Below are 27996 nucleotides of genomic sequence, written 5' to 3'. Positions count from 1 at the left end.
TAATGTTAAGTCTCCAATAGTGAGTGATTCATAAAGACATTACTCAATAAGATGCGCTTGACTCTGAACGTTCGGTTCATTCTCCAGCTATCCTGTGTGATCGCGATCGTAGCTGCAGATGGCAACAACACTGCACCCGTGTCGACTCCGGCTCCTGCCAAAAAAAGCGACAAAACAATTATCGTCAACGTGAATGAAAATTCAGGCAACACTGAGATCACCAACGTGAAAGATTCAGACAAGACTGAGAAAGCCATCAATTCTCTTGAAGCCACTTTGGAGAAAAACTTTCAGAATCTTATTCGCGTAGTCAATGGCACATCTCGTGGAAAACCCAACGTTGAATCTGGTATAAAATTATTGTGTCACTTGTTTGATTTTCTTTGTTTTGTTTCTTGCTAAACTTTATTGCATTTTATCATGGGCAGTTTGTCCTTTGCGTCGTGTAACGATACATCGTGTCTTGCATCGTGTAAAAATGTGCCTCTTGTGTTATTTAGTTTCTTTGTTTTCTTTTTCGCTTAGTGTTATTGCATTTTATCTTGGACAGGCTCGTCCTTTGCGTCGTGTAGCGATACATCTTATCTTGCATCGTGTAAAAATGTGTCTCTTGTTTGATATAGTTGCTTTGTTTTGTTTCTAGTTTAACTTTATTGCATTTTATCTTTTGCAGGTTCGTCCTTCGCGTCGTGTAAAGACATTTACGCGAACCATAAGTACGTTGTCAAGTTGCAACATATAAGTATCAAAGGCACCCAATGAGTAAAAAAGAAAAAAAAAAGAACTTGAAAATGATCAACAAAATAACCGTATAAATTGTGTGCTATTTTGGGAAGTTGTACCAAAAAATCAAGAATTCAAATTTATGAACAATCCTTACCTTTGACCACCGCAGTTTGTTCGTTGTCATATTTTTATAAGCATCCTTTTTACCAATAAAGTTCAATAAATTTCCTGTAGAAAAAGACCTTTTGAGAAAGCTCTTAATATTAGTTTTTTCTTGCACGAGTTACCATCTAGAAAGAAGATGGAGAAAGTATTATACAGATGTGGTTTACTTCTCATTTATTTATTCTCATGTTTTGTAATCAGGTCGCATGGGAACAAAGCTTACTTACTCCAAATAAACGCTGGGAAGGTCCCTGTTTTTTGTCACATGACAATTCATGGCCTTGGAGCATGCAGTGGTGGTGGATGGACGCTGGTCATGAAAATTGACGGCGCTAAGGTAAAACGTGACACTCAATAATTTTAAAAAATGTAATCTTAAACATTGTCAAACATTATGATGTATTCTTATGGCGTTTTGTTTAAGTTACAACTTTCGAAGTATTGGCGCTGTGTTTTTCTTTGGAGTTAGAAGGATTCGATCGAAACCTTTAGTTCCCCTTCAGAGAATAATCAAAACTAGTGCTTGTTTTACTTTGACTGTAAGTAAAGAAGCGTCAAGTCTTCCAAAACATTTTTTGCGACAAAATGTTTACTAAGATAAAATAAGGTTCTACAGTTTTTTAAAAGTGCTATGTAGTTTCTATGAAATCATCTCAAGATCTCAAACAATTGAATAAAATCATTTTATTGGGATGGAGTAACTCTCCCGACATTTGTATTACATATTGCGATTATTGCTTTTATTCTCCATAGGCAACCTTTCGCTACGATTCCCGACTCTGGAGCAACAAGATCGACTTTAATCTCCCAGGAGGAAAGACTGGTTTTGACCACCATGAAGCCAAGTTACCGACCTACTGGAACTCACCCTTTTCCAAGATTTGTCTTGGAATGAAGATCGGCCAACAGGTCAACTTCATTGCCCTCGACAAGCAGGCCAACTCTCTGTACTCACTGATCGCTGACGGACAATACCGCGTCACCTCACTGGGTCGTAACACGTGGAAGACGCTGATTGGTTCACAGGCCTCCCTGCAGACCAACTGTAACAAGGAAGGTTTCAATGCACTTAGTAGTGGTAAGAGCTCTTCTAAAGCAAGAATCGGTTTTCTAGGCAACCAAGAAAATGACTGCAGCAGCTCTGAGTCAAGAATCGGGTTTGGTACTGGAGGGTATCCTGATGACTCCAACACGTGTGGAAACGCAGCAAGTTCTCACTCACCAGATAATGGAGAGAAGAACATCAAAGCCATGGGATACATTTTGGTTCAGTGACAGTCTAAAGGAACTGAGCATGTTCTGCTTTAATTTAAAGACTAATTTTAGATTTAGGACTGAATATACTGCACTGGAAGAGGCGTGCGATGTCTAAAATCATTCAAGTCTTGTACTGATTAACATGCATGTGTAGTTTAAAAAACAAATAAACTTGGTAATAGAACATGCAGACTAAATAGTGTCAAAGAAAAACAGATGCAAAACAATTTATTTCCTTTGTTATATTTCTCCCTTAGCTGTCCAGACCAAGTTTCATTCAGTGTTTTTCCTCTCTGGTTAAAAATAACCCCGCTTGTCTGAAACTGAACAGCAGCTGGGGCGTCTGGAAACTTCATTTGTTCGAAAGTTTTGACGCGAATCGATGACTTATCACTTCGAGTAAGTCAGTTCTCTCTTCCTGAGGCAAAGTCACGATTCTTACCAAATTATGTCGCAAACCTTATTCAAGCAATTACAATTAATGATTTTACCAGTTAACCATGTAATAAACACCATCTAGTTTCTTTTCTCAATACCAGGGCAAAGACAATGGACATACATGTACGGCTTTTAGCAGGGAGATTCAAGAGAGTTATTAATTTACCGAGAGATGACTAGCTATTTGTCGCAATCTTTATGGGCGTTTTGTATTGTTTTTCCATCAGAATCCACTAGGAATCGTTAATTTTTTTATGAGGCAGGGGAAAGGGAAGGCTGGTGGGATTTGATAGATAGTCACTGTTATATATAATGTCTCCTCCTTCCTCATCGGAATTTTTACCAGCCCCGCCCCTCGAAATCCTTTTTTTACGATGAGCCCCCCCCCCCAAAAAAAAAAAAAAAAATTATCAATTAAAATTTATCAAGCCTTATGACTAAAGAATGTATCAGTTGTTCATTCATAATAATGGCAAACTACATCTTGCCAAATAGCTGACACTGCCTCGACATTTTATTGTGGATGCCGTTTGTTAGTATGGATTGACTGCATTTGTAACCAATAAGCTGTTGGGTTGAGTAAACGACAAAGAAGGGGTACAAAAATAAGGGGGGTCCGGGAACATGTTCCTTTGGTCAAATATCAATTTTCAGAACCTTAGAAGCCCCCATTACAATGCTTAGAAGTATAATTATTTTCAGTGACCCTTACCCCTTAAAAACCATATTGTATTTTTTCATCACACTTTTTACTGCTCCGTGTACAACAACAACAGCAATCTTGGGGTGCTTTCGATTCGGAAATCCTGATTTGACTGCTTTTTCGCATTTCCCAATAAACGAAATCCAAAAACTAATTTTGACGCACCGAACTACTTGTCTTATACCTTACTAAAAATAGTGTTTATTATTTTGTTCAGCTTACGTCCAGTACTAAGGGAGCCATTTACAAAACAAAATGAAACAAATTGCATTTGATCGCCTTGTTTCAGTGGCGAAATAAACGAGTCTTTCTCCAATATCCAATATATACTAGAGACAGATAGGTTTTACCTGCCTACCGTGACTGCCGTCGGAACCTGACAAAGATAAAAATCGTTTAATAATTCCCATTATCATTCGATGCAATTTTTTCTTCCTTTTCATTGGCCGAGAGCCCACCAAGTGATCTACAAATAACTGCCTACAAATAATGATCTGCTCGTGCGTAGTTGTGTCCACTTCCGAGAAAAATGGCAGCTCGTTTTCCAGAGAGAAAGAAGAGCAGTTGGATTTGTCTGCTAGCCCCGAAAAAAACAGCGAAACTACAAAGATGGCAATGGAATTTCATCTTATTGTATTTCGGCAATATCTGAAAGAGAGAGAATTGGATGAAGACCATCTCGTATTATCGAAGGCGAAGTTACGCTTTCGTCTGCATTAATTCAGCAAGAACTAGTGCGGTTTCCACGCAGTTCCCGAAAATACTTTGTGCGAAACAAATTTAGTGATCGAATGAGAAAACAATTATTGAACTCGGTTCTCGCAAAATATCGTGATTTGTCAGTGTCTCGCAGATCACGATATTTTGCTCAACCTCGTCCAATAACTGTTAATTTTTTTGCACCATGATACTGGAATATCCTTGCCCAGCTATTATCAACCGATATCAAGAGTTCTTTAACTTCCCGATGCAAACGACACTTCCAGTCTCAGCCCGTTTTCAGGTCAACCGTCTCTTCTTTAAAAGTCTTAAAATCCAACTTAAGCATCTCTTCAGACATTTTTACGGAGGCCATATATCCCAGGCGCACTCCATGATACGCACGATTTGCAGTCTGACATAGTTGACGCCTTATGTTTTGGTCTATCATTGAAGCTTAGGATAAAGTGCATGAAGTTGGAAGATCCGCAAAGAATATCTGTAACATCACTATATGGCTAAAATGATCCCTTTGAGTTTTTCAGTGTATTTCTGGACCGGATCTCATTCACGGGAACGAAGAATGTGTAATTTTAAGTCATTTCTCGTGACGAACAAGGCGGCAAAGTTTGATATTTTTGAAGGCTTGGGGATATAAAACAAAATAAATGATTTATTCATCACGAAATTGATGTGAGATCTTTTTTTTCTGTATTCCCGAAAGCAAGGAAGCCAGCTTAGAATTTTAATATATCGAAATTGGCTTATAAGTTATAGCTAGTTATACCTAAACACTTATGCAAATGGTAATTACCAGAATTCATAACCATCGAGGTAAATGCATCCTCTTTTATCAAGGCAAATCTAAATCTAAACTCGACACGAAGATAAGACATTAAGATTCCACCCAATATCTTATAATTGTCCTAGGGCCGTGATATTGAACTAGTGGAAAGTTCTATCTTTTAATATTAATTAATGCTCCCAACCCATGACATGAAAACAAGACAACAAGTTCAGTGGGAGAAAAGGGGTAAGGGGTGAAGTGCTCGAGTTGCCAATAGGAATCATGCAGAGTATTACAGGTAAGTTGGTTGGCAACGAGAGGTTGGGAACAAACACAACAACATTCCCTGGTTCCCAAGCAACTGGGGTCCTAAGACCCTTGGGAACAAACACAACAACACTCCCTGGTTCCCAAGCAACTGGGGTCCAAAGACCCTTGGGAACAAACACAACCACATTTCTGGTTCCCAAGCAACTGGGGTCCTAAGACCCTTGGGAAGAAACACAACCACATTCCCTGGTTCCCAAGCAACTGGGGTCCATATAAATTCGCTTTAACTACATCCAAATAGCATATAAAATGCATGCAGCAGAGGACACTGCTACAGCTAAATAAAGTGAATGGATGAATGACTGAGTTAATGTAGATTTTATTTAAATCCACCGTATAGACCGTATATACATACACATCGTCCTTAGTTTTCTTATTGCCATATCATTAATTAAAAACCTACCTACTGGGAGATAGACGTCATCCTAATTTCTAAATAAAACACCGAAGTCATGATAAACATTGAAGAAAAATACAAATGTCAAGTGAACTTAATTCCTTTTCTTCTGTGAATTTTTAAGACACCGTAAAGAAAATTCGAGTATGTGTTTACAAAGCCTGGTTATGACAGGAGGAGGGCATTTTGCGTGCGCATGCGTCGATATGGGCTAGTGCGCACGACAGAGAAGTTCAGCTATCGATTGTTTACATATTTTTCACAATTTATGGCTTAATTTTTAGCTCAAAATAAAAGGTGTTTTAAGTTTTATTTGCTGTATACGATACTAAGAGTCCTTGCTTTATCTTCTGACAACAACAAGCATACTTTGGTGTCGGCGTGCCGTTTATCTGATCGACTTTGGTTATGTGTATTAAACATTGCGCGTGGACAAAATGGCGACCGAATGTCGAGAACCTAAATACCTTGCCCATGATTTTAATAGCCGGGAGATCTAAACCGACAAAGCGCTTCGGCTACTTAGTACTAAAATATAAAACAGCAGTTTTAACTATACGATGTTATAATCAAGTATCCCGGGTTTGAACGAGTGGTCATGATTTTACTGATTTTGTTCAGATTTTTCATAAAACTGCAATTTCATCGTTCTCACGATGCGAAAATCTCAAAATCTAACCTAACCAGCGTCTACCGATGATATATAGAGCCTGAAGTACTTGAACTATCGTCTAATGCTGCGAAGGTAGCGTTAAAAAATAGTCTATTGTGGTAATTTTTAGCTTTCTTTAATTAACGTACGTTCTCGCTGGTAAATTATAAGAGAGAAACTATCGTTTGTGATTATTTCCTTAAAGTTAAGCATTGGTCAAAATAACTTCACATTTCGATGTACCACAATTATTCCGTTGAACAAGAAAATAATTACTACATGTATTACTGCGATCGGTCTTAATTTTAAAGTGTTATGGTAATTCTTTGCTGGTAGACTATTTGTTTACATTTTACTATGTTAATTAGTACATTTTTGGCTCCTTTATCAAAATCTAGCCTTGATCACCAGTCAAACAAGCAGCTATTTCCAAAAGAAATAGTGTTTCGTTTCCAGATTGCGGAAGGGTGAGAATAGTGTAACACTAAGGAGAGATGGGTTTGTGGTTTACTTTAATTTGGAGAAGGTCCTAGTGTATGTTGAATTTGCCGAATTTATGCACGAGTGAAGAATGAAAAGAAGAACTTCATATTTAGTTTAACACCTACTGTCCATTTTATATAAAGGAGACATAAACTACGTCCTGATGCAGTTTGGCTTTCAAGAGTTCAAGTAACACACAAATATTTCTCTTTATAGAAATAGCATGTGTCTTTCTCTCCGAATTAAATTAAGTGAAAGGAGCTTGTCTTTATCGTTTTTACTCATCCAGTGAAAATTAAAATGATTTTTTTTATTTCTGCAGAACACTTTTTGCTTAAAAATGGCACCTGATAGCATAACTTTGAATGTTACATGAATGGAAAAATAACTTACAGAAAATATTTAAATATATTCCTATCAATGTGGAAAATGGTTTATTTTTTAAAACAAACAATCCTAAAACAAATCAGTTCCATAAATAAAGTGTTTTGTTACTACTGATCTCTGATAAAATGCAAAACAACACATAAACTTAAATCGTAGATTAAGTTATTACCTTTTGACAAAAAGCTTGAGGTATATACTTCTCTGAGTTGATCACATGCTCAAATCAAATAAATGCCAAATTCAAGACAAACCATAACCCCGGTCGACAAGAACAGAGATAAGCACACTGTTTCGAAACCATTTCTTCAAAATCAAATGCCTGTTGTCACTTTACAAAGACACGTAAACAACCAGGGCGAATTAATGTAAAAAAGCCACCATACACAGATTTTTAACCGGGATTTTTAATTAAGAAAGTTTTATGTTATATGTTATATGTAGTCATACAGTACCAGGATTGTACTTTGGTCGATCCGCGCTGCACGCTCTCCCGGCAAATATAAAATTATCTCCACAGAATAAGAGCTAATAAGACACAGCCAAGTTGCTTCTGTTGTCAGTGTAACACTGATAATAATGATTTGCATTTTTGGCGATACTGTGAAGTTTCGATCAGACCGCGATGGCTTTGAATAATCCAAATAATGTTTATATCAATAATTTAATCTCAGAAATCTGCTCCAGCAGTTGCAACGGTAGTTAATGTTGAGAGTTACATCAACTAAGGAGACGAATTTAGTTCGACACGGCAGTTGCACACCTTGCTATACGATACTGTCTATACAAAATTTAAACTTTGAACAGAACTTGACTGTCTTCTTTTTCGTTCTCAACTTTCCGTGGAGACTCGAATGTTTTTGCGACGCACGTGACACTGATCACGCAATTCCGGGTACATCCACGCGAGAACCCACGCAATTTTGCGCGTATTCGCGCTGTTTGCGACGTCGACGATGCCGTGAATTTTCCTGTACAAATAGAATAGGGCAATTTCCCACATTTATACATTCCTCTGTTACATGAAGTGAAATTAACTTTGTAACTCACCTGCAAATATGCACTTCTCTTTGTAGCGCACTTAAGCTCTACCGTGCGAGCAAACACGAGATACGCCAAGTCATCCCGTTTTTCTTTGCGCTTGCAAACACTGGTTGGTGGAAATTTACTTCCGTTTCAGAATAATATTAAACGCTACGAGAGCTTTCTCTAGTTTTCTTACAATACATCGCTTTAATCAAACTTAAAACAATTTCAGTCGTTAGATATGTCTGTTTGCAACGAATCTCAATATTTTTGGTCATGCTGAGGAATATATTTCCGATATTTGAAGAACATGTTTTTACGAAATTAATTGCCATCGGTCATACGTATTTACTTTGTGGCTACGACCGTTCTTGTGATTGGATAGCAGCCACCCGTGCGAGCAAACACGACAAGTCATCCCGTTTTTGTTTGCGCTTTCAAACACTGATTGGTGGACATTTACTTCCGTTTCAGAAAATCGCTAGAATGTTTACTTAACAATTAAACGCTACGAGAGCTTTCTCTAGTTTTCTTACAATACATCGCTTTAATCAAACTTAAAACCATTGCAGTCGCCAGATATTTCTGTTTGCAACGAATCTCAATATTTTTTTATCATGCTGAGGAATATCTTTCCGATATTTGAAGAACATGTTTTTACGAAATTAATTGCCATCGGTCAAACGTATTTACTTTGTGGTTACGACCGTTCTTCTGATTGGATAGTAGCCCCCACTGTGTAAATAGTTCACATCGAAGCCAAAATAATACCGTATCGTTTCTGAGGAAACGAAACAAAAATAGCATGAAACGAACAAGCGATATATATATTTTTCAGAACCGTTCTAATAACTGCTGCATAAAATGTCTTAAGAAATAATTTTTAACTATAAACAACGTTATTTTCAATTTTTCATTCAATGTTTATTTCTTTAAGATTGATGTTCGCTCTGTTCTAACGACTGTTTTACTTCTGTGTCGCCTAAATGTGATTTAACTGCAGTTCTTGTTCCAGGAAACCCTGTTTGCCAGTCGAGGGCAAGGTGGCTTTGCTTTAGAGCCATCAGTGAGCTGCATTATCATGTGCAGAACACCCAAACATGTCTTTCCCCTCAGGGAAAACCCTTTTCTTTGGTGGCCCGTTCCTTTAGGCAAAAAATCTCCCGACAAGCTATAATTTTGCTCGCACTCTGCCTGTATTACAGCAATTGATTTGATCCTAATATATCACACTCCAGCACGCGAATAAATGTTTTCCTCTTTTTACGGCCTGTTTGATTTTTGTCGGTGAAGGATTCCTACCTGTCCCACATATTTTCCCATTATTTGCAACAACGATCCCGAAGCAGGCCAGACAATCTGCTTTATAAGACTGAGCCTTGCCACACACATAACACTTTTTCTTAGCGAAATTTACGTCTATATTAAATTATGTGACGATAAACTGTACAAAAAACAAAGTTTGAATCTTCCGCGCCATTTTTATTCCCTAGATAACGCGGTCTTTGTACAGCGGTTGCACGCATGCGCCCGCAAAATGCCCTACTGCTGGTTATGACAGTGTCGCTTAGTTCAAACAGGGCATTTGAAGCTTTCATGCAGAGCTCAACAGTATCGACAAGTAACTAACAAATTCAAGGACAAAGCAGCAACAGCAGACGTTCAGAATCCTTATTGGTAAAGAAAACAACTTGAAGCCGAAGGAAAATTAAACGAAGCGAAGCAAATCCCAGATTGCCTATACGATCCCTTTCTAAATCATGATATTGTTCCATAGATCAAGACCTAACATTGCTCTTAACATCCAAAATTCTTTCTCCATGCAAATGATCTGGAGAACAATTTTCTCGTGCATAAATATTTCTATGTTAACCACCCGGGGTTTGGTAGTAAGTTTTTATACTAAAAAATAAAACAACAAGAGAGGAATAATAAGGAAGATATATAATGTTGAGACGTGTATCTACATCTAATCATAACATCGCGTGAAGATATATTATTCCACTTTAGTATTAATCGATTGATTAGTTGATGGGTTGACTTAGTGGCAAATTCAGCTTTGCCGGAGTGTTTGCTTTGTTAATGCACTACGAATAAATACCAAATAAACAAGAAGATAAAATCACGACACGTTAAAATTTTTGTTATAATATTAAGTCTCCAAAAGTGAGTACTTCGTTAAGGCATTACTCAACAAGATGCACTCGTTTCTGAACTTGGTTCGGCTCATTCTGCAGCTATTCTGTGTGATCGCGATTGTAACTGCTGATGGAAACAACACTGCACCCATGTCGACCCCGGCTCCTTCGAAAAAGAGCGAAAAAGCAATTATCGTGAACGCGAATGGAAATTCAGGCAGCATTGAGATCGCCAACGTGAAAGATTCACACAACACCGAGAAAGCCATCAAATCTCTTGAAGCAACTTTGGAGAAAAACTTTCAGAAGCTTATTCGCGTAGTCAACGCGACATCTCGTGGAAAACCCAACGTTGAATCTGGTATAAAATTGAGTCACTTGTTTGATTTTCTTTGTTTTGTTTTTTGCTAAACTTTCTTGCATTTTATCATGGACAAGTTTGTCCTTTGCGTCATGTAACGAAGCAAAGTGTCTTGCGTCGTGTAAAAGCTTATAGAATTGTGCTTCTTGTTTGATTTAATCTCTCTGTTTTGTTTCTCCCTTAACTTTATTGCATTTTATCTTGGGCAGGATCGTCCTTTGCGTCATGTAATGAAGCATTGTGCCTTGCATCGCGTAAAAATGTGTCTCTTGTTTGATTTAGTATCTTTGTCTTGTTTCTAACTTATCTTTATTGCATTTTATCTTTTGCAGGTTCGTCCTTCGCGTCGTGTAAAGACATTTACGCGAACCATAAGTACGTTGTCACGTTACAACATATAAGTATCAAAGGCACCCAATGAGTACTAAAGAAAAGAACCTAAAAATGATCAACGAAATAACCGTAGAACTCAGTTTTGTGCTTTTCTTAGCAAGTTGTGACAAAAAATCAAGATTTCAAATTTATGAACAATCCTTACCTTTGACCGCCCCAGTTCAAGTTGTTCGGTGTCATATTTTTATAAGTAGCTTTTTTATCAATGAAGTTCGATAAATTTATTGTAGAAAAGGACCCTTTGAGATGGCTTTAAAAATTAGTTTTCCTAGTTTTTCTTGCACGAGTAACCATCTAGAAAGGTGATGGAGAATGTATTATACAAATGTGGTTTGCTTCTCATTTATTTCTTCTTATGTTTTGTAATCAGGTCGCAGGGGAATAGAGCTTACTTACTCCAAATAAACGCTGGGAAGGTCCCTGTTTTTTGTCACATGACAATTCATGGCCTTGGAGCATGCGGTGGTGGTGGATGGACGCTGGTCATGAAAATTGACGGCGCTAAGGTAAAACATGACACTCTATAATCTAAAACAATGTAATTAAAACGTTGTCAAACATTATGACGTATTCTTGTGGCGTTTTGTTAAAGTGTTAACTTCCAGAGTATTAGCGCTGTGTTTTTCTTGGAGGCAGAAAGATTCGATCGAAACCTTTAGTTCTTCTTCAGAGAATAAACAAAACTAGTGCTGGTTACCTTGACTGTAACGTAAAAAGCGTAAAGTCTTCCAAAACATTTTTGGTGACAAAATGTTTACTAAGGTAAAATATTAATAAGGTTCTACAGTTTTTTAAAGGTGCTGTGTAGTTTTTATGAAATCATTTAAAGATCTCAAACAATTGAAGAAAATCCTTTTATTGGGATGGTGTAACTCTCCGTTTGTATTACATTTCGCGATTTTTGTTTTTATTCTCGGTAGGCAACCTTTCGTTACGATTCCCAACTCTGAAGCAACAAGATCGACTTTAATCTTCCAGGAGGAAAGACTGGTTTTGACCACCATGAAGCCAAGTTACCGACCTACTGGAACACACCCTTTTCCAAGATCTGTCTCGGAATGAAGATCGGCCAATAGATCAACTTCATTGTCATCAACATGCAGGTCAACTCTCTGTACTCACTGATCGCTGAAGGACAATACCGCGTCACCTCACTGGGTCGCAACACGTGGAAGACGTTGATTGGTTCACAGGCCTCCTTACAGAGCCACTGTAACAAGGAAGGATTCAATACAGTAGGTCATATTCACCATGCTAAAGCTAGAATCGGTATCATGAGTAACAACGAAAATGATTGCAAAAGCTGTGATTCCAGAATCGGCTTTGGTACAGGAGGGGCCCCTGATGTCTCCAATGCGTGTGGGAACGCGGCCATCTTTTTCCAGTGACATTGGAACTTTAGAATGATATCGACTGATACATTTAAGTAGTATTTCAGTATTTGAGTTAATAAAAAGGGAGTCAATTAGAATTTAAGACAAATAAACATCGGTGTTGGTAATACACATGTATCCGACTAATATTTTGGTGTAATACAGGAAAGCACTGCACATACGGATGAGCTCAAGCCCTAGACCCTTGCAATTTGCTTTCACTCTGAAGACGAATAGTTTAAGAGTCTAAGAAATGAAGTAGCGAAGGTCTCTCAATTTAACGCGCAAAGTTCATGTTAGTAGTGGTAAAGTTTTTCTTTGTTTTCTTCGTGAAAATTTAACAATATCCCTCCTTTCCTTTGAAATAAATGACCATGTGCTCTTGCACCCAAAAACCCTGGGAGGTCCCTTAGTAGTCGTGTGATGCAGTCAGTTTGGGGCTTAATAGCGACTGTCTGTAAATATATATGGAGAATCCCGCAGCAGGACCGGAAATTCAAATTGTCTTTTATTTCGTCAAAAATACTTTTTCGGTGAACTAGTTTCAAAAAAAGTCAATGAAAAGTTCCAGCGAGTTTAAATGTTTATGAAATCCAAGAAATTTCGCAATAGCCAGGAGGAGCCAACGTTCTGATGAAGTTTGTTAAAGTAATAATTCAACAAATTACTACATTCAGTTGCTTCCAAAATTTCCAATTTATTTTTTTATGTTTCCCCGTCCCAGTGACCCAAATCTCATTTTCTCAGCGAAAATTTACTCAAATCCAATTTCCTATTTAATCCCATCAGGCCCCTCTTTATATGATAAAATAATAGGCTCAAAACAGAAGAAATAAAGTCTTGACACACATAAAAAAAAAAAAATAAAAAAAAATCATTAAAATAATAAATGCATTTTAAAAGATGCAATTTTTCATAATTTTTATCACCGCTGTTTGTTTTATATTTTTAATCAGGCTACGATGGCCTAAATACAAGAGTCTAAATACATTACGACTGAGGTGTATACGTCCTCTTTCGGTGGAGAGAAATCTTTACCAAAACTAGAAATGCTACATTTCAATAAGAAGAAACCTAAAATAACTCCTAGAATACATTCTCGTCCCCAGAGGCCGCGATCCTTCTGGTCAGCACCCGGGATCGAGACCTCTGGCCGGCTCCAAATTTCAAGTCCGCGAATCGCGGACTTCCGGTCCTTCTGCGCAAGCTCAGACAGTTTTCAAAGTGGCGGACCAAAAAGAAAATAATTATGGAGCTTTGAAGGTCTTTGAAACAGTTAGCGGTCAAGAGCAAAGATGTGTTAGCGATGGCAAATCATTGATTTATCAACTTCTTCCTCCGGTACTGAATTTATGGAAGATCGTCCGCGAGAAAGTCTACTGTGGCAGTTATTTTACCGTTAAATGTACCGATTTGCGGTCACAAAATTATCAGCACTTTACGTCTGCACGAGAGATGATGGCAGAGATGATGCATAATCGATGTTTTGTTGACTGACTACCATAAGAAAAAAAAAACGCTTTTAAGCACAAGGTACGAGGGATTGTTGTGGATGAAGTTTATCTCGCAATCGATTGGTAAGCATGCAGTTTTTATGTAGCAATTTTATTGTTTATGAAATCTGTAAGCTTACTTTAGCTAGGTTTTTCTCCAGTCGATTGAGAGTGAACCACAGAAAGTTAAACGGCTAAATAAAATGCAGAAAATGTTATTGTATGCGTCTTTTGTCTTTCTTATCCATTCCAGCATAATTATGTCAAGGATTCAGCTGATAAATGTGTGATTCCAGGAAAAAAAAATTCTGCAAGGAATTATATAAATTTAATAGGAAGCTAGAGTGAATATTCCATGGATATTTTTCCCCAGCTAGATTTTACTTGGACTACTTGGAGAACTGGGAAGCCCCTCTTTCAGAAATATGTAGCCTAGCCCATATATAACATCCAACTTCCAAGCTTGAAGTTGTGAGATATTTAGGAAGTTTAACCCTCGGACGTACAAGGGGGGGTGGATGCCACCCCCCTGTAAGGTTTTTTCCAAATTTTGAAAAAAGCATTTACCCTACAATGCTGAAACTTTCGGTAGCTGTTCATTCATCCTTTGACATTTCAACCATGTGCCCATGGTATATGACGTTGCCATGGCAACGTCATAAATACAAGAAGGTCTTGCCCAAAATCGTCATTTTTAACATTTTTTTTTTTAAAAACAGAAGTGCAAGATTTGTTTATTTTTACATTCCATAAGCATTCTAGCTTGATTTTGCATCAATTTTCGTTATTTTGTGACTTTCTAAGAAAATGTTGAAATCCAAGATGGCGGATCCAAGATGGCGGCTTTTATGACGTCTCGTGACGTCATATGACGTCATAGCCAATTAAAATTATGTCATCTTGTAGAGTAAGCTAAGGGCTTTCTTGTCAGAGCAAAATAATTTCGCTACGCCTTAATATAACAAAAACTCCGGGGAGGGGTTCCATCCACCCCCCCCCCCCCCCCCCCCTTGTACGATGATGGGGGTATGAGTTTGCTTGTACGTCCGAGGGTTAATTCAAAGTGGCAAATTCATGCAAATTGTTGGGCATGGTTATTATTAAATGGCATTGACTCGGCAACCAAACTTGAAAAAAAAATGCAGTAGGTTTGATTATTAAATTCAGTCCCACCAATAATATGTTATGTGCCAGGTATAAATATGTTTTGAACTCCTATTTTGTTACACATAATGTGCATGCTGGCAATTTTAGTCTACACACAGAGATCATTTATTTTCCCCAGTATACTAGCTATATGTACATCCCATCATCCAAGAAAGTGATCAATTTGGGGCTCACACTATACAAAGCTATACTGAACTGAACTTTAAATCCCTCACAGCTTTTTACAAAAAAATTAAAAATGACAACCTTGTTCATGTTTACAATAAACTGTGGCCTCTGCTTGTTAATATAATGGTCCTACATAAACAAGAAGTAGCTTCATTTATACAGTGTGAGCTGTTGTTACTCCTTCAGGCATCCACCATACAAACTCATGAAAATTATGAAAGCAGGTAAACCATATGCTTGAAGTGTGGGACTTGTAAAACAGTGGAGCTGCAATTACTCTCCATGCAGAGCAATGTTGATAACTTTTAGTTCTTAAATTTAGTTTTGGAGGCAATTTTCAAGAGGGACTGCTGAAGCATATTCACTCCTGCTCTTACTTGTATGGCTACAGCTGGTATAATAGTCCATTTTACAGTTGCATGCCAAGTGACCTGGCCTTTGAATGGTAGTGAGGCTGGAGGTGACCTTGCATTGTTACAAACCTCTTTGCTTTTTCATGTAAATGCAAACTTGTTCAGAACAACTTGATTTACATGTCAAAAGCAGTGAGGTCTGTATCAAAACAAGGTGACCTCCAGCCTCACTTCCATTCAAAGGCCAGATCACTGAGCAGACAACTGTAAAATGGTCTATTGTGTAAGGTGCATAGGTTGCGGTGTCTGACATTTGCGGACTGCAGACTTTCACCCTGGTTCGCCTACTTCACACTACGGTTAGCCTACTATTTACTCTGGTTAGCCTTAATAGCACTTTGGTTAGCCTGTTTATGGAAATGGTAACATGATATATTCTCTTTGTCTGCAATCTGCAAATGTCAGACACAACACAGGTTATGCTCACTGCTGGTGTAAATGATAGAGGATGTTGATTTATCTCAGTTCAGTTGGCTGCATAATTTTAGTACACAAACAATAATTAAATTACTAGTATATGAAATAAAAGTAAAACAAACCCTGGTTTGACAAACCCTGAGTCATGCATGTGCACTGCCAAGTACCGGGGTAATGTTATGTGAGAAGAGGATGAAAAGTGGCACCCATGCAATGGACATCTCATTTATCCTTGTTTAGCTGTTAGGTATCAGCATGCCATAGTAACATGCAATTGTGTACGGGAAAATTTTTGTAGAAGGGGGGGGGGGGGTGCGCTTTAAATTATTTGCCGAAACTCCCTGGTCACACATTCAAGATGAATCTTTTGTAATGTCACATTAAATCAGCATACCATGAGAGCACAGGTGATCAAATAGTACAAATGGTTTTATTGGTAAATCAAGATCAACATTATTAAAACTGACATGAAGTTAAAACTGACATGAAGTGAAACTGAAGGTATAACATGCTCTAAAAGAAGAAGAATTAAAAACATTCACTTGGACACCCACAACTGCATGTCATTCATGTTTATTTGTCTTGTTTGCACACTTTACTTTCTTTCAATGTTAATTCTTAAAGCAGCAATGGGTGCTGAAAGTCCCCTTTACATTACCACAAGATTGCAGGAATTGAGGCCAGGATGGAGGTAAGTTTTTGGAGGGAAAACTTTTTGGAGACCACAGCATTGAGTGTCTCTGCTTGAACGGTTCATCCGTTTTGCCTGAATAAAATACTATTTTTTTTCTCAACCTCCCCTAAAGTATGCTGAAGGTCACATGCCAATAATGTTCACAATAATTCAAAATATGCAAAATAAATCTGTTTTCAATGCTACATATATTATATGTACAAACTCCAGATCGAGGTGAACTCAAGGGCATCTGGGCTATCAACTAACTAATAAATATACATGTGATCACTGTGTGGCTGCAGAATAAGTAAAATTTGCAAGTCCTATGCAATGCTGGTGGCATGGATATAAAATCCACTAACATTGCAATGGCTGAGCAAAGCAAAAAAACAAATTATGTAAAGGGGAGGTACAAAACTGACACACTTGCATTTTGTCCAAACTGTCTCACACAGGTATAACAGCCAATTTGAGTTTTGAATTGTATCAACAGTTTTCCACGCAGTGAATAAATCAACAATACTTGCTGCATCTAATTTTGAAGCGATTAACTACTGTCTGCTTATAAAGTAATAAAATTATAAAAGATATACCATTCTTTTTTCTCTCTTCCTGAATTTGGCGAAGAAGTTGAGGCCAGGCTGTCTTCTAACGATTCGATTTGCCTTTCTTCGATCAGATTTATACTGATTCTTGCTGAGCTTTCGAATGGACAGCAATCATAATAAACTCCTGAAATACTTCTGCTTCACGCGTTACAAGTTCACAGAGTTCAGCACATTCGGGAGGGAAACCAGCTTCGAAAGCAATTGTTGAGGCAGAAATGTTTTCTCAATCTCACATGATTCCTTCGTTGGTTACTTTGGAACCAAATAAAGCCAACAGATGCGTCTTCGGGATAATATTTACGTTACAAGGTCGGCAAACAGACGCTTTACAGCGAATACGCTACGTCGAAGTTATTTCCGCCATGTTGACTGAAATTTTTTTTCCGGTCTCAATTCTATTGTTTGAGCAACGCCAATCGTAATCGGATCTGAACCGGAAGCGGCCAGAGGTCTCGATCCCGGGTGCTGACCAGAAGGATCGCGGCCTCTGGGGACGAGAATGCCTAGAATATTGCTCGAAATAAGACACAGAGCTAAGACACGGACTAATTACGGACTGTTTAACGTAGTGCGTAATAATATCAAATAAACAGGAAGACATTATTAAAGCTAATAAGAAAATGAATAAATGAATGAAAGAGCGAATGAATGAATGAATGAATAGTAATAGTAATAGAAATAGTAAATCTTTATTGTGCCTTACACTCCAAAGGGAGGTATTGGTCTAGTTACAATAAAGGTGTTATAGCAACTATGCTAACAAATTACTTATAACAAACAATTGAAATACAATGCAATCATTTACGGAAATAATTAAACTATTAATTATACAACTATTTATTGATATAACTTTCAATTTAAAATTTCTTTTCTTTTTTGAAACATTAGGAAGATATATTTAGCTATGATTCTAGAGGTAGCATAATTATCTAGTTTAAGAAGGTACTTTATTTTTTCATGATCAGTTAAATCTACAAAGCGAGGATCAGTTTGTGACACGATGGAATGAAGCTCTTTTCTAACATCATTATACCCTTTGCAATACATTAAAAAATGCTGTTCGTCCTCAATGTGGTTTTCCTTACATACCAAGCACTTTCGTTCTTCAACTGGAATGGATGTTCCTGCATTTTCATATTTGCCAGTTTGTATGCGTAGGGAATGTACCCCTAATCGTAGTTTAATTGTACTTATTCTATGTGCTGGATTTTTAACTGTAGTAAGATACTCTTCTAATTGGTAATCCTTTTTAACTTCTTAAAAATGAATGGATGAATGAACGAATGAATGAATGAATGAGTGAATGTAGATTTTATTATAATCGACAGTATCAATACACAAATTCTCTTCAGTTATCTTCTTGTCATAATCATGGCGCTAGTTGGGAGAATTAGATAATTCCTTAACTCTTGGAACTATTCAGGGGACAAGTTGCGTGTCCTACAGGACCATATATAAAATAAATTTTTCGGAACACGTTAGCTCAGCCTGTATAAAAGCAAGCCAAAGAATCGGCGTCCTAATGCAGCTATGGAATCAAATCCCCACCAAGGCTAGACTTTAGCTATATAAGTTAGCCAAGCTACCATATCTTACTTATTGCCACCTAGTGTGGCATTTTTGGCATTTTTGCAGAGCTAGCGTTTTTCAGACTTCCTGGCGGAATTCTATTGTTCTGCAAATAACCAATCAAAAAATGATATTTATCCAATTTCACAGAGTTCACCCAAGCGACATACGGCTGGCCGGGGAGGGGGTGAACTCTGGGCTCTAGATTACAGAGCCACTTGTTCCTCATGCACAGGTTCAGCCGGCTAAGAGGAACAAGAACGCCCCAATGGGACGAAACACCTCAAGCCTTCGAGCGTTTATATATGAATAAAGTTGTCCTTCTCAACCGAACCAAAAATTTTCCCTCCCGGTTACACGCATGCTCTGTATGTCCGACTTGTCCTTGGTAGGCGAGTCTAGAAGAGCCAAGGTGTTTGCATGAAAAAAAGTTGGCTTGTCACCTGGGGTCACGTTGCACCAGAGCAACTTTGCAATTTCTCATATAACGGTTCGCTGCTAATGTATAAAAAGCTCTCTTACCTGTGGTGGCTCGGTACGGAGGGTAACCCTCCTGCCAGGGACAACTTTTCTCCATATAAACACGCCTTTAACCAATACGCAGAGAGCAAATTTTCTTTTTGATGTGAGATCAAAGTAGGTCCTAGAAAAAAAGACCAATACATACAGTGAAACTGATTTGTGTTGAACGTCTTAATAAGTTTGCAGGCCTGTGAGAACAAATTTGAGCTACGTACTGGCCTTTTATAATTGTTTTGAGTGTTTAAAAAAAAAAAAAAAAAAAAACAATTGACCTGTTACATTTTTCCCAGTTTTCTGCCAACGAGTCATGGCCTTGGAGCATGCGGTGGTCGTGGATGGACGCTGGTCATGAAACTCGATGATGCTAAGGTAAAACGTGACAAAATGTTCATCGTATCAAGAGCTATATAAAATGATTCAGAAAAATGCATTACTAAATCAGATTGACTTTAGGCTAAGTACTTTTTTATTTTTAGTTTTGATAGACAACCCTACGTTACGGTTCCCAACTCTGGGCAAAGGAGGAAGAAACTGGGTTTGACCATCACAAAACCAAGTTGCCGAGCTACTGGAACACACCCTTCTCCAAGATTTGCATGCATGCAAAAAACTTGACTGTTCTCGACCAAGGATCTTCTCAAAAAACTACAAACCCATCTCTCCTCAACCTTTGCGCCATATTTATCACTCATTTCTTATTATGCTTATCGCTCCGCTATCCGAAAACGAAATACTATTTCCTTTTGAAATAGCTGCTTGTTCAGTACATTTCTGGACCGGGTTTTATTCACGGGAACGCGAAAACATGTTCAGAGAATGAGTAATGGTCAGTACTTTAAAGTGATTTCTAGTGACGTACAAATAGGCCAAGTTTGATATTTTAAGAGGCTTGTGGTATAATTAAAACAAAAGAAATGATTTATTCATCACTCGAAATTGATTGCTGTATTCCCTTAGCAAGGAAGCCAAGTCAGAATTAATTTTAATATATCGAAATTGGCCCATAAATTATGCCTTATCTCTAATGGAAATGGTAACCCGCCATAATTGTTAAATTTGCCTTACCCTTTCTATTAGTAAACAATTATTCCCGGCCCGAGTTTACTGGGTTGGTTCCTGTACTTTAAAGTATTACATATAACAGTCGGGGGAAGAACTGCCAGTTGATGGCGACATCACTTCTCCAAGAAGTGACTGAGCCCGCGGTTTTCGTCCCAGAAGTTGCTAAGCAACATGACGTATTTGCTCGCGCTCGCGCTAGTTTTTAATTGGATGAAGTAATTCGGAAATTCTTCGATTGCTTTAACGAAGATTTGTCAAAACTGGCACTTATTCCCCCGACTGATAAAATTCATAACGACTGAGATTAATACATTCCCTTCTGTCGAGACAAATCTAAACCTAAACTCGAAATGATACATTTCAATGAAATAGAAACCTAGAATATTGCTCGAAATAAGACACAGAACTAAGACATTGAGATTTCACTCAATAATTTGTAATGACTTTGGACTAGTGGAGCTCTCTGTTAATTTTTGCCCTTCACACAAATATCATAAACATGGAAGACATTGCTACAGCTAAATAAATTGAATGAATGAACAAATGAATGGATGAGTTAATGAAGATTTTATTCAAATACACCGTATATCCTGGTTTCTAAAAAAAACACCGTTGTTATGATAAAAATTGAAGAAAACATACAAATGCCAAGTGAACCATATCATACTAATGCAGAGCTCAACATCATCGAGTAACTAACGAATTCAAGGAATAGGCAGCAACAGCAAACGTTCAGAATTCTCGGTGGTAAAGAAAACAACTTGGAGCCGAAGGGAAACGAAGCTAAACAAATCCTCAACTGCGTGTACGATCCCTTTTCAAGTCATGATATTGTTCCATAGATCACGTCTTGACGTTGTTTTTTGAAGGTTCAAAATCCCTCTTCATTGTTCAAACCAACGGTAAATTTCAGATCAGAAGAAACGTCTCTAAGTTGTTCAATTCACTCTTCACTGAGACGAGCACGACTAGCCGAAACGTTGTGCAAATTCTTTGTCGCAGTCCTTCATAACCGTTTCCTTTGAAATTTCTAGCAACTGCAATCATGTACGAGGAATTTTGGCCGTGAATTATGGTAGAAATGATATTACTTTGGGTTATGTCTGCAGTTTAAGCAATTTAAATCATAAATAGGCTTTAGGTATTTATGTTATTATGTTATTTTATTTCCAATGTCAAAATTTTATTTAAGGCGGAAGAAGTAATAATATACTAAAATAAGCGAGGATAGCTACTGCATATTGAGATAGCTTAAAAACGAGAAACGTGACAAAATTGAGCCTTGTTTCTTCAAGAGGCGCCGTCCTTGACGTAGCCACTTTTTTCCCATGGGAATATCACCAGCCGATGAATTGTTATTTGAAAAGCGATCAATAGAAAGAAAAAATGCCAGTCTTCGGGCTAGGTGGCGACGGTTTATTGACACAGGCGACATTTTAATGGTTAACGTATTCTTGAAAACGTAGAGTAATTGCCTTTTATTGATTCTCTCTCTATGTTTAAATGCCTTGCCACTCATGCAAACGATCTGAAGGACAATTGTCTTTTACATCATTTCCATATTAACTACTTTTCTCGCACGGAGTTTGGTAGTCAGTTTCTACACTTAAAAAAAACATACCAAGAGAGGATAAAAAGGATAATATATACTGTTGAGACATATAATATTATCTAAATTAAACTACGTATCAATAGAAAGGAATCTCAATGGAGTACTGCTCAAAATAAGATCGCGTGGATTAAGATATTAGATTCCACGTGAAATAATTTTTTTGGGTTAATTGATTGATTTATTGATCGATTAGTTGATTTACATACTAATGAGCTGCACTGGCCTGTTTGCTTTGTTAATGCACTACAAATAAATATCATATAAACAAGAAGATATAATCACGCCACGTTAAAATTATTGTTTTAATGTTCAATCTCCAATACTGAGTGATTTTTAAAGAACACTACTCAACAAGATGCGCTCGTCTCTGAACGTTCGGTTCATTCTGCAGCTATCCTGTGTGATCGCGATCGTAATTGCTGATGGTAACAACACTGCACCCGGGTCGACTCCGCTTCCCGCCAAAAAGGACGACAACACAATTATCGTCAACGTGAATCAAAATACAGGCAACACTGAGAAGGCCATCAAATCCCTTGAAGCAACCTTGCAGAAAAAATTTCATCATCGCCCAGAATGCCATTGTTTTTAGCGACATGTACTTACAGCGCCCGATTTCAGGGTGAGCGGCATAATAGTTCGCATATTTTGAACTAGTCAGTTGTAATTGGCTGATGGACTTAGCTTTGGGAATACTCTGACGAGTACCGCAAGATCATGTACTCTCAAAGGCTATTCCTTGTTCACATGTTTGTTCGGCCTGTTTGACTTTCAGCCCGTTCGTCTCTACCGAGCCTCATGCGAATTCTGCCAGCGCAAGTAATTTGTAATTTGGCGCATTGATCATATAAAACTAAAAAAAACAACAACAAACGAGCGCATGTTGTTGTCGGAACGAGCCGACCCACGCCGTCAGTGCCTCGTGGGATTTCGCATTCTATTGTTTCTAAAAATTAATTTTTCAACTTTGGATTGATCAAAAGTTATAAATAATTGATTGTAACTTTTCAGTTACGAAAGAGAGCTTTCGGTCAATGCGCTGCAGTTCGCTTAGAAAAGACATTTCAATTGTGGGTTCCGAAAGCGATCGCGATCGAAGAGTATGTGTCTCAATTTTTGCTCATTCTGGTGTTATCAGTTTGTCACACTTCACTGATGCTTAATTGCCCTAGCTTGGCCTCTATTGTTTATGAAAGCGGAGTTTTGAATTCATTAAAACGCAAGCGGGAATTTTAAATCAACTCACGGGGGTAGAATCAGACAAGTTAAAAAAGATAATGCTTCCAACCGTCGGATTTGCGCGAAAAAGCGGCAAGTAACTCTTGAAATGCTACTTATAAAAAGCCATATGAATGCTTCCCTGCTTAGTTCTGTTTTCTCGAGATTTTCAACCTCAAAGTGTCGATCTTATACATGCAGAGCTGCAAAATAGCTGCATTTGAGGCCGAAAAAGATAATACTTCCCAAACATTAACAGACGTAAAAGTAGCCGGATTGTCTTTAGTCACCTCATTTTTACAAAAGCCATATGAATGGTAACGAGTAAACTAAACCGTTTTCTTGTAAAAGTAGAATTCCCGAGCAGTGGTGACCATTTTGGCCGACTTTCTTTGTTATTACGTGTTCTTTGTCTAATGAGCTTTTGAATTTTCGCGCGAGAAGGGCTTACAGGCAGTAGTCAACGCCACATCTCGCGGGAATCACAATGCTGAATCTGGTAAGATGGCTTTTTCGATGATTATATACTAATTGGTTTATTCAGTTCATTTATCTGTTTTGTTTTACACTTAACTTTACTACATGTTATCTTTTGCAGGTTCGTCTTTTGCGTCATGCAAAGAGATTTACGTGAATCAGAAGTAAGTAGTCATGATAAAATAAGTACTGGAACATCTAAAAAAAGAGCTCTCTGCTAGCATTGTCTCCTAGCTCTGTTAGCAAGAAAAAAGAGACGTGTCGCGTAAGACGTAATGCAATTTGGTCTTTCAGGATTTTCCGTTGAAGAACAAATCTTGCTCTTCAATTCACTAGTTATTGCTCTATACAACTTCGCCGTTTCAGCGTAACAGTCGGATAAGAATACAATTTTTTAAAAGACGCTGGTGAATATATTGGTTTTGGTAAATACTTTCAGTGTTTCATAAATATGAATTGAATCAGAACACGTAGATGTAGCATTTTTGCATTTTCCATTTGATTCCGAAAATTTTGAGTTTAGCTTTTGAAGGCTGAGAAACTTTGATCTTATCAAGAGTGCGGAATTGTAGAAAAGACTGCACGCAATTTTCTTCTGTCATTAAAGTGAGTCTAAGTAGGAAACGTTCAGCTAGTGACCGTGAAATATGATAAGCGTGCTCTCAAAATATATCACGTTTTGGGGAAATTTGTCTTCTATGTGTTACCATTTTGAAAGGAGGTGAAGACAAGGCATATCAAAGTGGGGAAGTAGTCTATTTTTCTACGCATTTACATTTTTTGTTTTGTACTAAGGTCTCAAGGAAACAAAGCTTACTTCCTCTAAATGGACTCTGGGAAGGTCCCTGTTTACTGTCACATGACGAGTCAAGGGATTGGAGCATGCGGTGGTGGTGGATGGACGCTGGTCATGAAAATCGATGGTGCTAAAGTAAATGCATGGATCATTGTTTATCCCATTAAATGGGTTACGTCACGGGGATTTCGCAGATTTTTGGTCTAAACTGTTCTCAAATTACTGGTATGCAGTTTAACCCACGAAAAACATTATCTTTCAACATATACAGGAAGATATAACCTCAATTTACGGATAGATATCAAGCTACGGCTAAAATACCGTTTTTTTGAAGACGCACGGAAACAACCCCTGAAAAGTTAAGCCTTATTTCTTAAAAACGCGAAGCACGCGGGGCCTAAAAATAGAATGCAAATGAGTTTAACAGCCACTAGGCTCAAAAACATCAGCGTGTTCTGAGAAAAATAGAAGGAATCTAGGAGAATTTTCCGTTTATGTAAGAGTTTTAGGAATGCCGGCTGCTTTTAAAAGTGTTTTAGGTAAGTCGTCCGCCATTTCGGTTTGTTTGTCTGAGTCTTGTCTGAGTCGTGACGTCACTCTCGCTCTTTTCTATTGCAATCCATTTCCATCGGTGACATCCGAAGCCAAAGACGCAGCTTAACCGTCTCAGTGCTCTAATATTACAATTTTTAATAGAACTGGACCCTTATTTTTAGCTTTCCTACGACAGAAATATAAATTTTGGTCAAATCCGTGACAAAGCCCCTTTAAGAGCCCAATATATAATTATGCAACAGTGTTAGAGAAACGCGTTAATTAAGTTAATTGTAACGAATCCCTGAAAACAGAAGGAAAAAAAATGGTATATAGTTCGGCCCGGAGAATCGCGTCAGTGAATTGACTCATTGCCCGCCTTCAAGCTAGGGAATTCTTGTTCTAGTTCTAAATAATGCAAGGTATTGTATGTTACAGTTATGTAGTACGTTATCGGCTTATTTCGAAAAAAAAATGTTCATCATCAGAGAACTCTGATATTCATACATATATTCCTGTCGGAAAATATCAAATGCCCCGAGTGGGATTACAACCCACGACACCCCGATCTCATGAAAGGTGCTCTAACCACTGAGCTAGGCATATCAGAGTTTACCTCTGTGATGATGAACAGTTATGTAGTACATGTACAGGACTCCATTTTCATGTCACACTTTTTAACGTTATTCCCAATAGACAACCTTTCGTTACGATTCAAATCTCTGGAGCAACAGGGGCGACTTCAATCTTCCAGGAGGAAAGACTGGGTTTGACCATCATGAGACCAAGTTACCGACGTACTGGAACACACCCTTTTCCAAGATTTGTCTTGGAATAAAGATCGGCCATCAGATCAACTTCATTGTCGTCAACAAGCAGGCCAACTCTCTGTACTCACTGATCGCTGACGGACAATACCGCGCCACCTCACTGGGTCGTAACACGTGGAAGACGCTGATTGGTTCACAGGCCTCCCTGCAGACCAACTGTAACAAGGAAGGTTTTAATGCACTTAGTGGTGGTAAGGGCTCTTCTAAAGCAAGAATCGGTTTTCTAGGCAACCAACAAAATGACTGCAGCAGCTCTGAGTCAAGAATCGGGTTTGGTACGAGAGGGCATCCTAATGACTCTAACACGTGTGGAAACGCAGCAAATTCCGGGGGCTCACCAGATAATGGAGGGAAGAACATCAAAGCCATGGGATACATTTTGGTTCAGTGACACTCTAAAAGAACTGAACATTTTCTGCTTTAAATTTAGAAAAGGCCATAAGCTTTATACAAGACTTAAGAGGCAGCTGAATCTGTAATAGTGGTCTGCCCGATCTGGCTTGTTAAATAGATTTCGCTCTTTTCTAGTGTGTTGCAAGACTTTCATGTACTTATACTAAAAACACAATTCACTTGACCGGATCATTAATTTTTTTCGAGTTTTTAAGGATTTTCGGTTTACCCGAACGAGCACTTGTAACGACCACTGTCAGGGCTTAAATTTACCACAACTTTGAAAATTAATTAAAAAAGAACTAACAACTTCTGTACCAAACAAACACTACAGCCTGTTAAATTATGTATTTTTAATTTGTCACATCAACTTTAACGAACATTGAGCTCGAATCAAGCTAGCAGCAAAACATTAACGACACCACTATCACACACCTTGATGAAACACTTGAAAACGGCTCAGATTCAAACTTTATTTTTGAAAAAGTGAGGCGGTCTTCTTCAATCAAACCAACGCAGCCAAAAAGTAGATGTAATAGAAAATGTTCCTATCGAAAAAAACCTTTTGGTATCGTCTTAATGAAATATTTACAGCTGTGTAAACTTGCCCAATTTCGAAGATCTTCATGTTTGCAGCCATTTTGAGGGACTCGTCAGGACGAGGAGTTTCATCAACTGGCCTCGCAGACATACCTCACACCTTTAGAAATAAACAAAGATTAGATATAAATGCAGTGCAGTTCAACTGAAAGAGAATAAATCGTGTTTAAAAATGGAAGCGGCAATGGTGTGGCAATGGTGTGGCGCGGTTTCTTGACATTATAGCGAGACATTAAATGCAATACGATTGAGGTTAATACATCAACTTTTTTCGGGACAAATCTATACCTAAACTAGAAATGCTATGCATGGAAACCTTTCGAATAAAAGACGCATGGCTAAAACATTAAGATTCCACTCTATTATTTATTTATAACTGCCTTACGGATTGATTAGGGACTAATGCTAACTGTTAATGCACTTCTGTGATAAAATATCATATTAACTGGAAGCCATTACTGTTGTAGGTCATATCAGTTTTCAGTTAAAATCTGTTTCAAACACAAGTTAAAACTGTTATAATCACTTAAAATAATTTGAATTAATTGTTTGGGATTTATTTTTAATGATTTGAAATTATTTTGTGTCATTGTGAGAGTGTTCTCATTCGGTTTAAACAGATTAACATAGAGTGGAAACAGACATTATCCTGAAAAACAGTTTGGCCTACAATATTACCACAACTCATAAAATTTTTATCAAAATCCACCGCGTATCAAAAAACAAATTCTCCTAAGTTGTCGTCTTGCAATAAGCATGGTACTATTTGGAAGAATTTGATCATTTCTTAACTCGTGGAACCTGATTGTGCTGTTGAATGTATATTCATGTCTACGCGCAAATGCAAAACTAAATATTAACATCAAAGCAAAGCGGGTCGAAAGAAAATCAGAACTTCTTGATGGCATTTAACATAACTTGTGCAGCTCTCGGGATAATACGTCCTTTGTCCATGTGTTTTGTTTTCGTTTCTTTATTTTTTTTCGTTTCGTCTCATTTGGTTCAACAGGCAACATGTTCCCAAGGTACGTTCCGTCCTTTTCGTTGCTTTTAGAATATTATTTTTCTTTCCTTTAAACCTCATCTTTCAATAATGCTCTACATTTTTTATTTGTGTTTTGTAATAGTC

The 27996-nt window shown here is 37.8% G+C and overlaps 2 protein-coding genes, 1 long non-coding RNA gene and 1 pseudogene across 4 annotated transcripts in view; all 4 read left to right on the top strand.

Moving 5' to 3' along the window:
* The window catches only part of LOC144636444 (putative skeletal organic matrix protein 5), a 143408-nt pseudogene extending 117127 nt beyond the window's left edge, over positions 1-26281 (top strand). The window contains exons 2-4 of the transcript XR_013567509.1: positions 23836-23878; positions 24510-24645; positions 25741-26281. The product of XR_013567509.1 is annotated as a putative skeletal organic matrix protein 5 (transcript). The remainder of the gene's footprint in view (positions 1-23835; positions 23879-24509; positions 24646-25740) is intronic.
* On the top strand, positions 52-2299 carry LOC144635489 (uncharacterized). The gene is made up of 4 exons (XM_078494590.1): positions 52-349; positions 674-716; positions 1093-1228; positions 1645-2299. The coding sequence occupies exons 1-4, from the start codon at positions 52-54 to the stop codon at positions 2164-2166; spliced, it is 999 nt and encodes a 332-aa protein (XP_078350716.1). The 3' UTR covers positions 2167-2299.
* On the top strand, positions 10152-12307 carry LOC144636531 (putative skeletal organic matrix protein 5). The gene is made up of 4 exons (XM_078495760.1): positions 10152-10546; positions 10879-10921; positions 11310-11445; positions 11860-12307. Exons 1-4 carry the CDS (start codon positions 10246-10248, stop codon positions 11887-11889), a joined length of 510 nt encoding a protein of 169 aa, XP_078351886.1. The 5' UTR covers positions 10152-10245; the 3' UTR covers positions 11890-12307.
* Positions 13539-14028, top strand: LOC144635872 (uncharacterized). Its single transcript, XR_013567432.1, has 2 exons — positions 13539-13693; positions 13766-14028. It is a non-coding gene; the product is annotated as an uncharacterized LOC144635872 (long non-coding RNA).
* Positions 26282-27996: the final 1715 nt, after the last annotated feature.

Source organism: Oculina patagonica, chromosome 13 (assembly GCF_052425735.1).
Source record: "Oculina patagonica isolate OP01 chromosome 13, crgOcupat, whole genome shotgun sequence".
In the NCBI taxonomy this organism is placed as follows: domain Eukaryota; kingdom Metazoa; phylum Cnidaria; class Anthozoa; order Scleractinia; family Oculinidae; genus Oculina; species Oculina patagonica.
The sequence above is the reverse complement of the archived record's forward strand: the minus strand, read 5'-3'. Positions and strand labels throughout refer to the sequence as shown.

Coding starts and splice junctions, on each gene's coding strand:
- LOC144635489 (XM_078494590.1), top strand. CDS start 52: ATGCGCTTGACTCTGAACGTTCGGTTCATTCTCCAGCTATCCTGTGTG. Junction 350..673: donor AAAACCCAACGTTGAATCTG/GTATAAAATTAT, acceptor TATCTTTTGCAG/GTTCGTCCTTCGCGTCGTGT. Junction 717..1,092: donor GACATTTACGCGAACCATAA/GTACGTTGTCAA, acceptor TTTTGTAATCAG/GTCGCATGGGAACAAAGCTT.
- LOC144636531 (XM_078495760.1), top strand. CDS start 10,246: ATGCACTCGTTTCTGAACTTGGTTCGGCTCATTCTGCAGCTATTCTGT. Junction 10,922..11,309: donor GACATTTACGCGAACCATAA/GTACGTTGTCAC, acceptor TTTTGTAATCAG/GTCGCAGGGGAATAGAGCTT. Junction 11,446..11,859: donor TGAAAATTGACGGCGCTAAG/GTAAAACATGAC, acceptor TATTCTCGGTAG/GCAACCTTTCGTTACGATTC.